This window comes from Plecotus auritus (genome assembly GCF_963455305.1).
Source record: "Plecotus auritus genome assembly, chromosome: 9".
NCBI classification, from domain to species: Eukaryota; Metazoa; Chordata; class Mammalia; order Chiroptera; family Vespertilionidae; genus Plecotus; species Plecotus auritus.
This window is the reverse complement of record NC_137783.1, coordinates 117408709-117421757: the sequence shown is the minus strand read 5'-3', so window position 1 is coordinate 117421757 and position 13049 is coordinate 117408709. Positions and strand designations below refer to the sequence as shown.

The 13049-nt window shown below is 39.9% G+C and overlaps 1 protein-coding gene across 1 annotated transcript in view; it reads right to left on the bottom strand.

Annotated features, from left to right (window-relative positions):
- Positions 1 to 13049, bottom strand: part of SWAP70 (switching B cell complex subunit SWAP70) — a 75828-nt gene that overhangs the window by 29288 nt on the left and 33491 nt on the right. The window contains exon 3 of the mRNA XM_080641994.1: positions 3809 to 3982. Within this exon, the coding sequence (XP_080498120.1) occupies positions 3809 to 3982 (174 nt within the window). The remainder of the gene's footprint in view (positions 1 to 3808; positions 3983 to 13049) is intronic.

Below are 13049 nucleotides of genomic sequence, written 5' to 3'. Positions count from 1 at the left end.
TTAAATATTTATTCAATATTCTTGACACTACTTTCTGGGTGATGGAAAACTAAGTCAAAAGCAAACTTATTTATACCACTTACGTTATTCATAAACTACTGCTGTTACTTATATAGCATTAATCGAAGCTGGAGAACAAAATCTTACTTAAAAACATTCTGGACTTAAAATGCAAATGATCATTATGGTACTTAAGAGTATTGGAAAAATAAAAAAATTACTTTAATTGTATAAAGTCTAAAAACTGTTGAAAAGATTACAATTAAACTTAGTATATACTCATAACAAAGACATTACATTTCAAGTTTTATATTTTAAATACATCTTTTTTCACATTAAATTTTATTAAAATCTATAAGTCTAAAACTAGACCAAAATATAGTTTTTTAAATGTTATTACAGCATTTAGGAAGAAAGCAAAATCTAAGAGAGATGGCCACTTTAAGAAATATTATGATTCTAGTGTTTTCCATAAAATAGTGTGACCTCGAGTCTGCAGTGCTTGATCAAAGAACAGGAGATGTGCTGAGAGTACAAAAATTCAAGGCCACATTTTAAACTCCAGGAGGCTGGCTCAGCAGCCAGACAAAGCATTTCCACATACATCTGTTTCAACAATCCCTTCTTTCCACACACAAGTACTCCTGGCCATGGAGGGAAAATCTGTAAAACTAACTCTAATTCGCCTTTTAACTGGAAGAAACGTCGAGGGAGTTAAGGATGTCAAAACACAGAATAAGTCCAAACAATAACATGACAAGGTAGGCTGCCTGGCTATTCTATCACATCAAAGACAGGCTGTTCCCTTCCCAAATGAGACTAATTTGTTTGGAAAGAGGACCAAGACGTTCCTGTCAGCCTGCCAAGATGAAGGTGAGCCTGCCACGGAGTTCTGGCTAGGCCCAGCTGCAGAAAGGATAGTCACGTGGGCCCCAGGTCTTCGAGCCACCTGGGAAACAAATCTTTCGAGTTTCTTAAGCAGAGAAGTCAGGAAGATGATGCTGACTGGCTCCCTTCACAGCCTGTGGCTCCGTGATGATTTAAAGCCAATGACAAGTCCTTCTCATCAATCAGTGCTGCCCTGAGGAATAAGGTAAGTCTCCTTACTCACTAATTTTGAGTTCTGAAATCAGGATAAGATCACTTTCAAGTTCACCCGGAATATTTTAGTAATGGAAAGAACCAAAACATCACAGGTCAGAGACCACCCCTCCTCCAGTTCCAAGGAAAACACTAATAAATTTGGAGCACTTAGTGTAACTACAAAATGTCTTAAAAGATGATACTGGAGATTTTACTAGCATAATTCGTCCAAGCAGCAGCTTAGTTTTTATAATAGCATTGGTATATCTTTTTCTATACCTATAAATATTCTATCCCCTTCTACTGGTATATTTCTCTGTATTAAGCTGGACATTTTTTTAACTTTTCTATTCTTTTTTTTTTTTTAAGGTTTTTAAAATTGATTTTTAGGGAGAGGAAGAAACATCGATTGGCTGCCTTCCGCAAGCCCCCTACTGGGGATCAAATCCACAAGTATATGCCCCCTGACTGGGAATCGAACTGGCCACCCTTTGGTGCACGGGACCATGCCCAGCCAACTGAGCCACACCGGCCAGGGCAAGCTAGACAATTTCTGTGGACAAAAATTCCACAGCATGTTTTACTTTGTATTTCCCCTTTTATATCCATGGGCAATTACATCACCATGGCTGTCAAGCACTAAGAAACTGCTCCCACCTGCAGTGAATCTGCCTTGCCCTTGATAACCAATGACCACCTCATTGCTAAATCCAAGGCCAACTTCTCCCTCATCACACTCTAATTTTTCTGTAACAGTGAATGCCAGTAACTACTTTTCTGCTTCTTAGAACTTTTTCTTTCTTGAGCACCCATGACTCAACACTCTCTCAGTTCTCCCACTTCACCCTCCATACAATTCAGCTTCCTTTACCAAATCTACTTCCTCCTCCTGCTGTCAAAATGACCCCAAAATTACGCACAGCCTTATCTACTACCACTCTTCTTCACAGCTATCATGTTTCACTTAGAAAGGATATATGCCCTAGCCGGTGTAGCTCAGTGTATAGAGCATCAGCCTGCAGACTGAAGGGTCCCAGGTTCAATTCCAGTCAAGGGCACATGCCTGGGTGTGGGCTCGATCCCCAATAGGGGGCGTGCAGGAAGCAGCCGATCCGTGATTCTCTCTCATCATTGATGTTTCTCTCTCTCTCTCCCTCTCCTTTCCTCTTTGTCAATAAAAATATGTTAAAAGAAATTATATGTATCAGTCTTCTTGACTGCCCAGCATCTAAAACCCTTCGTATGTCTGGGGAATCCCATACCTCCCAATGTAAGAGTAAAAATGTAAATGTACCCTTTCCAAGCCTCCTTTGCAGCTAGCTTATGGCACGTGACTAGGCCATACCAATTAGATGCATCATCCCAAATGTGAACTGGATAGTGGGCACCATAGAGAACTCTCCTTGGTAACAAGAAAGCTGCAGGAGGACCTGAGTCTCTGGGCAGCACCCAGTGTGCAGGGCCAGAGGTGTTCCTTGGTACAAGTGCAACACCTACCCTCTGGTGGCAGCAACCTCTTCCTTGTGGTTCCTCACTGGAGCAACCAGTACAGTTCCAGCCACCACACCTGGTTTTCAGGCCTTCGTGGCAATTCTTTGAACTACCCAACATCCTTTTTGCACATTTATTTTTGCCTTGAATCATCTAGTCCTGGTGTTTCCAAGTAAGCATCCTTCACGCATCTCAGAACATGCCCTTTGCTTTCCTGCCCCGCATAACCTTGCCCACTGTGTTTCTTCCATCCAGAATTCTTCTCTATTAGTCAAAACTCTTCCGATCTTTTTAAGACCCAGCACTAGTACTGCTTTCCCCATAGATATAATGGCTAATACTTGAATGAGCACTAAGGACCAGGCATTCTTCTCATTTGATCTTCACAAGTACAGTGGGAGGTAAATATTTGCATTAGCGCCATTTTACAGTTGAGGAAAATGCAACAAAAACAAATGAAGAAAATTGTCTTTATTGATTTCAGAGAGAGGAAGGGAGAGCGTGAAAGGTATAGAAACATCAATGATGAGAGAGAATCGTTGATCAGCCATCTCCTGCACCACCCCTACTGGGGATGGGGCCCGCAACTCGGGCATGTGCCCTGACCAGAATCAAACTGTGACCTCCTGGTTCATGCATCAACACTCAACCACTGAGCCACACCGGCTGGGCTACAGGTATAATTTTTAAAGGGCAGTAAGACATCACAAAACCTTACTCCTCTATTTGTTTTCTTTTGGAAGCTTAGGAAAAATAACTCAGAACAAAACAAGCAATGTCCTTTTTCATCTACTTTGGGAAGTACAGTTAAAAGTCACCATCCTGGACTTTGAAACAAGAATAGTATTTCCTTACATAAAACAGCCTTGAAAACATTCTGGATCCTATATGTTGCCCATATTGCATCACTTGACCAGTTCTTACGGTTTTATCAATATGCAGGTAGACAAAAAATTATGATGTAACTTGTACTGAATAAATATTCTTTGGACATGAGGATGCATTGGTCTATAATTACAGCAGTTTTAAAGAGGAAGAGTCCCACCCTGTCTGCAAGTCTCCAGGGATATTACATGACCCCAAATCACTTAAGTTTTGGACTTTTTTTAGATTCAAGCCTTTCTGCCTCTGATCCAAAAAGTCTAGTCCAATACTTTGTATCTACAGTGACTTAACACAAACACTTCCAAGTTCGATCTATTAAAAGCAAAGATGGCCCAGAGCCACACCTTACCTCTTCTGGCACAATAATTAATGGATACTTGTCCTCAGATAAAAAGTTGAAAATAACCCACACTTTAAATGAATCTTCTTCCTCAATGAGCAGGGGACTCTTTGTGAGGTTTTTTTTGACACAGAGGGTCCAACACATCCTATTTAATTCAAGCTTGTCAAAGTTGTCTTGGACCTAAAAAGGAATAAGGAAAAATTCTAATGAACCAATCCAAAATAAATAATATAATATAAGCCCAGTAAAACAGAAAAACAAAGCCTACTATATGCTTCCATTTTAATCAATCCAGTTAACCAATACATTTTCAGTGTATATGCTTAGGTACCACACTTTTAAAGGCTCAAATAAGAATTTATATTAAGCCCAGCTGGCATGGCTCAGTGTTGAGTGTCAACCTATGAACCAGGAGGTCAAGGTTCGATTCCTGGTCAAGGCACATGCCCAGGTTATGGGCTTAATCCCCAGTGGGGGGCGTGCAGGAGGCAGCCAATCAATGATTCTCTCTCATCATTAATGTCTATGTCTCTCTCTCTCTCTCTCTCTCTCTCTCTCTCTCTCTCTCTCTCTCTCTCTCTCCCTTCCTCTCTAAAATCAACAAATATTTAAAAAACAGAGTTTAAATCAAAGTTTAAATGCTGTCTGTTAATTCCATGCCAAATTGCTTGTAGAACTCAGTAGATGGACAACATCTATATGATGAAAGACATCTCTATAGGATTCGTTTCAAAGGCCACCACCATCAACTCCATCCACCCGCACCCCTAAAAAAACATTATGTGGAAGACATGCCACACAGGAAATGACAGGCACACAAAAGCACACAGCCTTGCTCTGAGGAACCAGAGATTCCGTGTGGATTCTGTGGTGAATTGTAGGGTTCCTGGCGGCGAGTGGCTAAATTTATGGCTGGAAAAGCAAATACAGAACAAATCACAAAGAGCTCCATAATTTTTTTTTAATAGCCTATAGGAAAACCCGAGTGGAAGGATTTTGGAGCAGAGAATGAGCAGGTCATCTGCAGCCCAGATTACTACTCTGCAGAAAAGAGGTGTTAAAGGTGACCCTTGGAGCATAAGAGTTCAAGGTAAAGTATTCCAAAGGACGGAAAGGAAATGGCATCAGCAAAAGCACGGCAGGAGCAGCACACCCTCCCTGCTTGGGAAATAGCCACAGGATGAAGGACACAGAAACAAGGGCAAAGGAAAGATAAAGTTTTCCGTTTGGGAAGTTCTGGTAAGACATTAGATGGAGGTGTCCCAGGACCATAGAAGAGGTGAAACTAAAGAGGAGAGGCAGATCTGTGCATCAACTGCCCGCCAAAGATGACTGAAACCACGACGGCCAATGACACCACTCAGAGAGACCACAAAGGGAGAAAAGAGAGATCAGAAACAGGACCGCAGGGGATACACCCATTGGTAAAGCAAGAGGAGGAAGAGGAATCAGGATAACTGAAAAAGCACTCAGAGTGGTAGAAGAACCACAAAGATCTGAGAACTGGGTGAGGAAACAGTTGAGAAGGTTTGATAAGTAGTGTGAAATGCTGCAGAGAGACTAAGGAGGGGCTGTTTAAAAGACCACTGGTTCTGCATGCACTTCGATGATCTCTAGTTATCTTCAAGACAGCTGAAGAGCGTGGGTAAAAGATTGCAGTGGGATCAGAAACCAAGAAAATTCTCCATAAATTAGTTTTCCTAGGAAATAAGTTGTGTGTTTGGCTTCTTCCTCCTCTAAAACCTAATTCACTATTCCTTAGTTTAATGATACTCAGGTGAAAGAGTATTAAATGATAGCATTTACATCTTTTTTAAAAGTACAAGAATCAGATCATATATGAAAAGCCCACAGCTAACATCATACTCATCAGTGAAAGACTGAAAGCTTTCCTCTAAGATCAGGAACAAGGCAAAGATGCCCACTCTCACCACTTCCTTTCTACACAGTACTGGTCAGAACAATTAGGCAAGAAAAAAAATAAAAGTCATCCAAATTGGAAAGGAAAAAGTAAAATTATCTCTGTTTGCGGATGATATGCTCTTTTTTTATTTTTTTATATATTTTTATTGATTTCAGAGAGGGAGAGAGAGAAACATCAATGATGAGAGAGAATCATTGATCTGCTGCCTCCTGCATGCCCCACACTGGGGATTGAGCCCGCAATGTGGGCATGTGCCCTGACCGAAATTGAACCATGACCTCTTGGTTCATAGGTCAGTACTCAATCACCGAGCCACACCAGCTGGGCTGCCTTTTTTATATATCTGTAGTCAACTCTAAAGAGTCTACAAAAAACTATTAGAACAAATAAACAAATAGAGCAAAATTACAGGATATAAAATCAACATTCAAATATCAGTTATATTTCTATACACTAATAATGAACAATCTGAAAAAGAAATTAAGAAAACAATCCATTTACAATGGCATAAAAAAGAATAAAGTACTTAGGAATAAACTTTTCCAAGGAGGCAAAAGTCTTGTACATTGAAAACTACAAAACATTACTGAAAGAAATTAAAGATGACAAATAAATGGAAAGACATCCCATATTCATGGATTAGGAGACAATATTGTTAAAAATGTCCGTATTCCCAAAGCAATTTAGATCTAATGCAATCCCTATCAAAATCCCAATGGTATTTTTTGCAGAAACAAAAAACATTATCTTAAAATTCATATGGAATCTCAAAGGACCATGAATATCCAAACAATCTGGAGAAGAAGAACAAAGCTAGAGGACTTGCACTTCCTAATTTCAAAACATATTACACAGCCACAGTAATCAAAACAGTTTGCTACGGGCATAAAAACAGACCGACTAATAAAACAGAAAAGAGAGCCCAGAAATAAGCCTTCATGTGTATGGTCAATGATCTTTAACAAGGGTGCCAAAGCTACACAGTGAGGAAAGGAGAGTCTCTCTTCAACAAATGGTGTTGGAAGAAAATATCCATATGCAAGAGAATGAAGATGAACCCTTACCCTAGATCAGTGGTTCTCAACCTTCCTAATGCCGCGACCCTTCAATACAGTTCCTCATGTTGTGGTGACCCCCAACCATAAAATTATTTTCGTTGCTACTTCATAACTGTAATTTTACTACTGTTAATGAATCGTAATGTAAATATCTGTGTTTTCTGATGGTCTTAGGCTCTACAGCAGCGGTTCTCAACCTGTGGGTCGCGACCCACAGGTTGAGAACCGCTAGCAGGGTCGCCTAAGACCATCGAAAATAATTTTATGGTTGGGGGTCACCACAACATGAGGAACTGTATTAAAGCGTCGCGGCATTAGAAAGGTTGAGAACCACTGCCCTAGATCATATACAAAAATTAATTCAAAAACGGAGGCAAGATATAAATGGAAGACCTGAAACTCCTAGAAGAAAACATAGGGAGAAAGCTTCATGACATTGGAACGGACCATGATTTCCTGGATAGGACACGAAAGGCACAGGCAACAACAGCACAAACAAATGAAATTACATCGAACAAAAACAATCAACAGCGTTGGACAACAGTGAGCCAGTCCTTGCCATCAGAGAACTTACACTCCAGGTGGGAAACAATACAGCAATTGCACAACCACCTACGTGATAAAAACTGTGGTACGTGCTCTGAAGGTAAAGCAGAGGATGCTTGAGAACACATGAAGGCAGAGCTGGTTAGCTCTGGGAAGGGTGGGGTGCTACCTACAGAAACCTCCCTGGGGAAGTGACAATCAAGCGAAGACCTAAAAGGATGAACAGGAATCGGCTGCTTGTTATGGGCACAGGAAGCCTTATGGCAGAGGAAGCAGCATGTCTGAAGGATCTGTGGCAGGAGAGGTCTTCGTAATTTGAGGAACAGAGAGGAGGCCAACATGGCTGCACTGCAGTGAGCAAGAAGGGAGTGGAGAACGTAGAGGCTGGAGAGGTTGGCAGAGGCCAGCAGAACACAGCCCCGCATGCCATGATAAGGATGTTGGGCTTTGAGATCATCTCTAAGTTCATTCTAACTATAAAGGGTCTAGGAATCTATGGCTCCATATTCCATCTCATCTAAGATTACAAACTGCTCCCAAATCCCAGTTTATATCATGCACATTAAACTGACAGTCTCACATCTTTTGGAAAATTGTTAACGGCTGTCACTGATCTCAGGGTGTCCAAATGGAAGATAATTTCCTAGAAAAAAATGTGTAGAGTTGTTTTCTGTGTTTTTTTTTTAACACTAAGTCTATGTAATGGCTTGTCTCATAGAGGACAGGCACCGGAATAGGTTAGACCAGTGGTCGGCAAACTCATTAGTCAACAGAGCCAAATATCAACAGTACAACGATTGTAATTTCTTTTGAGAGCCGAAAACTGACTTCTGTGCATGGGCCACGAAGTTTCAATCGCACTGTACGTGCGCACGTGGTATTTTGTGGAAGAGCCACACTCAAGGGGCCAAAGAGCCGCATGTGGCTCGTGAGCTGCGGTTTGCCGACCACTGGGTTAGACTGTATTGCTATAGCAAGCTCAAATTGGGTCAGAGTTCTTCTTATTTTTAACATATGTTTGCTTTTCCCATACATATGAATACATATGAACCCATACATATGAATAAGATAGCAGTTATGAACGTCAATTCTGACTCAAAGTACTAAAAGTATTTACAAAACTAAACTCATGTTTATAAATTAAAATTTTCATACCAACTAGTAACACTTCTTTTTTTTAAATATATTTTTATTAATTTCAGAGAGGAAGGAAGAGGGGGAGAGAGCTAGAAACATCAATGATGAGAGAGAATCTTTGATTGGCTGCCTCCTGCACCCTCCCCACTGGGGATCGAGCCCACAACCCGGGCATGTGCCCTTGACTGGAGTTGAACCCGGGACTCTTTAGTCCACAGGTCGATGCTCTATCCATTAAGCCAAACCAGCTAGTGCTAGTAACACTTCTTTAAAACATTAAGCATAGTGCCTGATACACAGTGGACTAAATAAATGTTAGCATTTTTATCTTTATACTAATGTTTTCAAAAATATTTTGATGACATGGAAAAGGAAATATTAATGTTAAGTGTTCAATATGATCCCAGCTTGAAAAATCATACAAATGCATTTTTAAAAACAATGACTCAAAATAAACAGATCAAAATTTTTAAAGTGACTGCCTCAAGATGATAAGGGTAATATTTTCTGAATAAGTTCTTTTTTAAAAAAATTTACAACCACGAGCCTGTATTTACAATACAAGAAACCATTTTACAATTAAGAAAACCACTTTAAAAACAGCATTTCACATTAATCGTCAGGGAGCTACAAATCAAAACACAGTAAGATGCCACACCTCACACCCACACAAGGATGACTATAACAAAAAAAGATAGAAAATAACAAGTGTTGGTAATGATATGAAACAGCTGGAACCCTCACATATTGCTGGTAGGAAAGTAAACTTCACAGCTGCTTTGGAAAACAGCTTGGCAATCCCTCAAAAGGTTAGACATATAGTTGCCTTATGACTCAGCAATTCCCTTCCTAAGTATATACCCAAGAGAACTGAAAACACACATCCACACAAAAATTTGAACATGAGTGCTCAAAGCAACAAATTCATAATAACCAAAAAGTGGAAATAACTCAAATGCCGATCACCTGTTGAGTGTACAAACAAAATGCGGTATGTCCACAATGGAATATTATTCAGCCACTAAAAGGAATGAAGCACTGTTATATGCTACAATGTGACCACATACTTTATGATTCCATTCATACGTAAGAGACCAGGATAGGCAAATCCATAGAGACAGGAAGTAGATTAGTGGTTGCCTAGGGCTCTGGGGGAGGAGAGAGTGAGTGCTAATGGGTATGTTTGTTTTTTTGTGGGGTTTTTTTGAGGGAGAACAAAGAAAATAGTCCAAAATTGATTGTGGTGACGGTTGCACAAAATTGTGACTATATTAAAAACCACTGATTGTACACTGTAAAAACTTTTATTGTATGTTATGTGGATCATATCTCAAAGCCATTATTTCAAAAACAAAAAGTTATTTCTTTAAACTACATCACTCTTAGATTTATATTGCTGGTCAAAGTGTCCAAATGGCATAAGCTCATCCATAGTACTCAACATAGGACCTCTTTATTCACTCAGAAGTTTTGAGGACGTTTTGAGTGCTAAAGGCATATTCATTCAACTAACAGATATCTGAAAACTCATTTTATGGAAGAGCTACAACCGACATAAGAACTCAAGCATCTGGTAAGAGTACAAATGTCAGCCTAGGAAAACTGAATGTAGCCCTAGCTGGTTTTGCTCAATGGATAGAGCGTCGGCCTGCGGACTGAAGGATCCCAGGTTCGATTCTGGCCAAGGGCACATGCCTGGGTTTCGGGCTCGATCCCCAGTGGGGGGCGTGCAGGAGGCAGCCAATCAATGATTCTCATCATTGATGTTTCTATCTCTCCCTTCCTCTCTAAAATCAGTAAAATATATTTAAAAAAAAAAAAAGAAAGAAAACAGAATGTAGAGGCTGCTGGCCTCAAGAGAAGGGACGCTATATTGAACTAAAATATTTCTCTTTGTGTGTTTATCCTTTGCATGTCTATATGTTTCCAAAAAAGACCAAAAAAAAAAAAAAAAACAGAACAAAATGCAACAACAAAACGGTTTATGTTAGAAAGTAGCAGATTTCCCCAGTTAGGACTCAGCATATTGCCAGGGGAGTACTGGTTTTAATCATAGAGTCCAGACCAACCTTTAACATGTAGAATTCGGGAAAAGAACCGACAATTATTTGAACCAAAGAAACTAATAGGTAATTAAAACTCACGAAAGAATTAGATTGCCTCGTAAACATGCTGAAGCAGAACTCGTTTTTGATGTAGTCTATCTGGGCTCAATAGTAAAAAACTAACACTGTACCACTTTCTTCATTTTTTCCCTGTCAGATAATCTGGGTATAGTGTCTCTTTGCCAAAAGGGGGTGGGGGGAGGGCAGTGAGGGAGAGCTCACAAAATATTCTTCCTAAGGCCCGACCAGTGTGGCTCAGTGGTTGAGTGTCCACATATGAACCAGGAGGTCATGATTCGATTCCCAGTCAGGGCACATGCCCGATTTGCTGTCTCTGTCCCCAGTGGGGGCACGCAGGAGACACCGGATCAGTGATTCTCTCTCATCATTGATGTTTCTCTCTCTCTCTCCCTCTCTCTTCTTCTCTGAAATCAATAACATATATATATATAATTCTTCCTGGGCCCTGGCCAGGTAGCTCAGTTGGTTAGAGTATCATCCTCACAGGCCAAGTTGTTGGGTTCGGTCCCAGATCAGGGGACATACAAGAATCCACCAATAAATGCATAAATAAGTGGAACAACAAATCCTTGTTTTTCTCCCTTTCTCTAAAATCAATGTTTTTAAAAAAATTTTTAAAGAGTTGTTTCTAAATGCTTACAGAATTCCATTCTTTACTAAAGAAGGAATTTAACAAACAAGCAAAAAAACAGTTAACACTTAGAGGAGGCAAAATATTTGATACAAGAACATCAGATATATTAATCATTTGAAGTCCTAATAAATTCTATCAACATGAAGAACAACAGGAATGATTAACTCTGAAGACGCAAATATAGAAACCAAATGGAAAAATTATGTTTTGGAAAGCAAGTTTCAAATAATTTATCTCTCAGTCTCAACCTCTTCAGAATAATTCTCCTAAGCAAAGGCAGAAAACCACTAAAACAACCTGGGGGGAGAAATGACCAAAATGAACACTAAGGAACACCAGATACTAATAAAGAGAAAATAATCCTCTTAAAACACGTGAGAGAAAACCTGAGAACTAAATGGAGGCTGAGATCAGTTGAGATGATCAGAATGGCTTTTAAGCTGCTCCACCCCTGCCCTATGTATCCAAACTGGGAAACATAGTAATTCTAGAAGGAAATCATTTTAATCCTTCAGTAATAAAATTAAAAGAACATTGGTCTAGCCCTGGCTGGTTTTGCTCAGTGGGTAGAGCATCGCCTGCGGACTGCAAGGTCTTGGGTTCGATTCCAGTCAAGGGCTCGATCCCCAGCAGGGGGTGTGCAGGAGGCAGTGATCAATGATTCTCTCTCCCTCTCCCTTCCTCTCTGAAATCAATAAAAAAGTATATTTAAAAAAGAACACTGGTCTAGAAGTTAAATGGCTTAGGTTCACAAACTACCTCTTATTTGCTAGGTAACCTTGTGCTCTTTTTCCTCCTGAGTTAAATGGGAATAAGAATTCCAGTTATACATCACAGGATTAGCATGAGGATCAAATGAGACAGTATATATATATGAAAGCACATGTTGCAAACATTTTATCATTATTTTTTCTTTGCATGGCTGATAACAATCTCTCAATTTTATGTTATCATGCTTCAGTCACTATTTGCATTTTTTCCCACTAAGTTTCAAAACAAAGCACTAATCTTTGCTCAATTTAAACCCACACCATGGAATCCTTGGCAGCTTTATTTGGATTGAAGGACTGGCAAAATTCCACTCCAGGTGGCTAAGCAATAGTAAACAAGGGCTCACTGTTTCATCACATCCTCACCCGCTCTGTGAATGAGGTTTTCTCCAAATTTAGTGGCTAATTTTGGACTTTTTAAATGCTGCTATATTTTCTTTCCCAGCTACAAAACTTTAAAATACCCTAAATACTAAAATAACGAACATTTTAAAGTGTAAAATTCAAAATGCTTAAAGTTACACCCAGGAAAACAAAATGCAATATTAGGACACAGCACTTCAAGATATTAAACCATGCCCTGGCTGGTGTTGCTCAGTGGTAGAGCATCGGCCCTCACGTGGAAGGATCACAGGTGGGATTCCCAGTCAAGGGCATGTACCTGGGCTGCAGGTTCGATCTTCGGCCCCGGTTGGAGGCAACCAATTGACGTCGCTCTCACATCAATGTTTCTCTCTGTGTGTCTCTCTGTGTCTCTCTCTCTCTCCCCCTCTCTCCCTCCCTCCCTACCACTCTCTCTAAAACAGCAATGGAAAAAAAAATCCTCAGGTGAGTATTACCAACAACAATAAAAAAGATATTAAACCATATCTCTCTATCTATTGGCCCAGACCACACAAATTCTAGCCCTGAAAAACAAAGCAATTTACAGATTCCTGAGGCTTTCCCAACATGTTCTATATGTTAATAATAGACATTATTGTCTTTATTTTTTAATATTAAACACATGCACACAGCAGGTCATTAAATATTTGCTGAATATGAGACATATT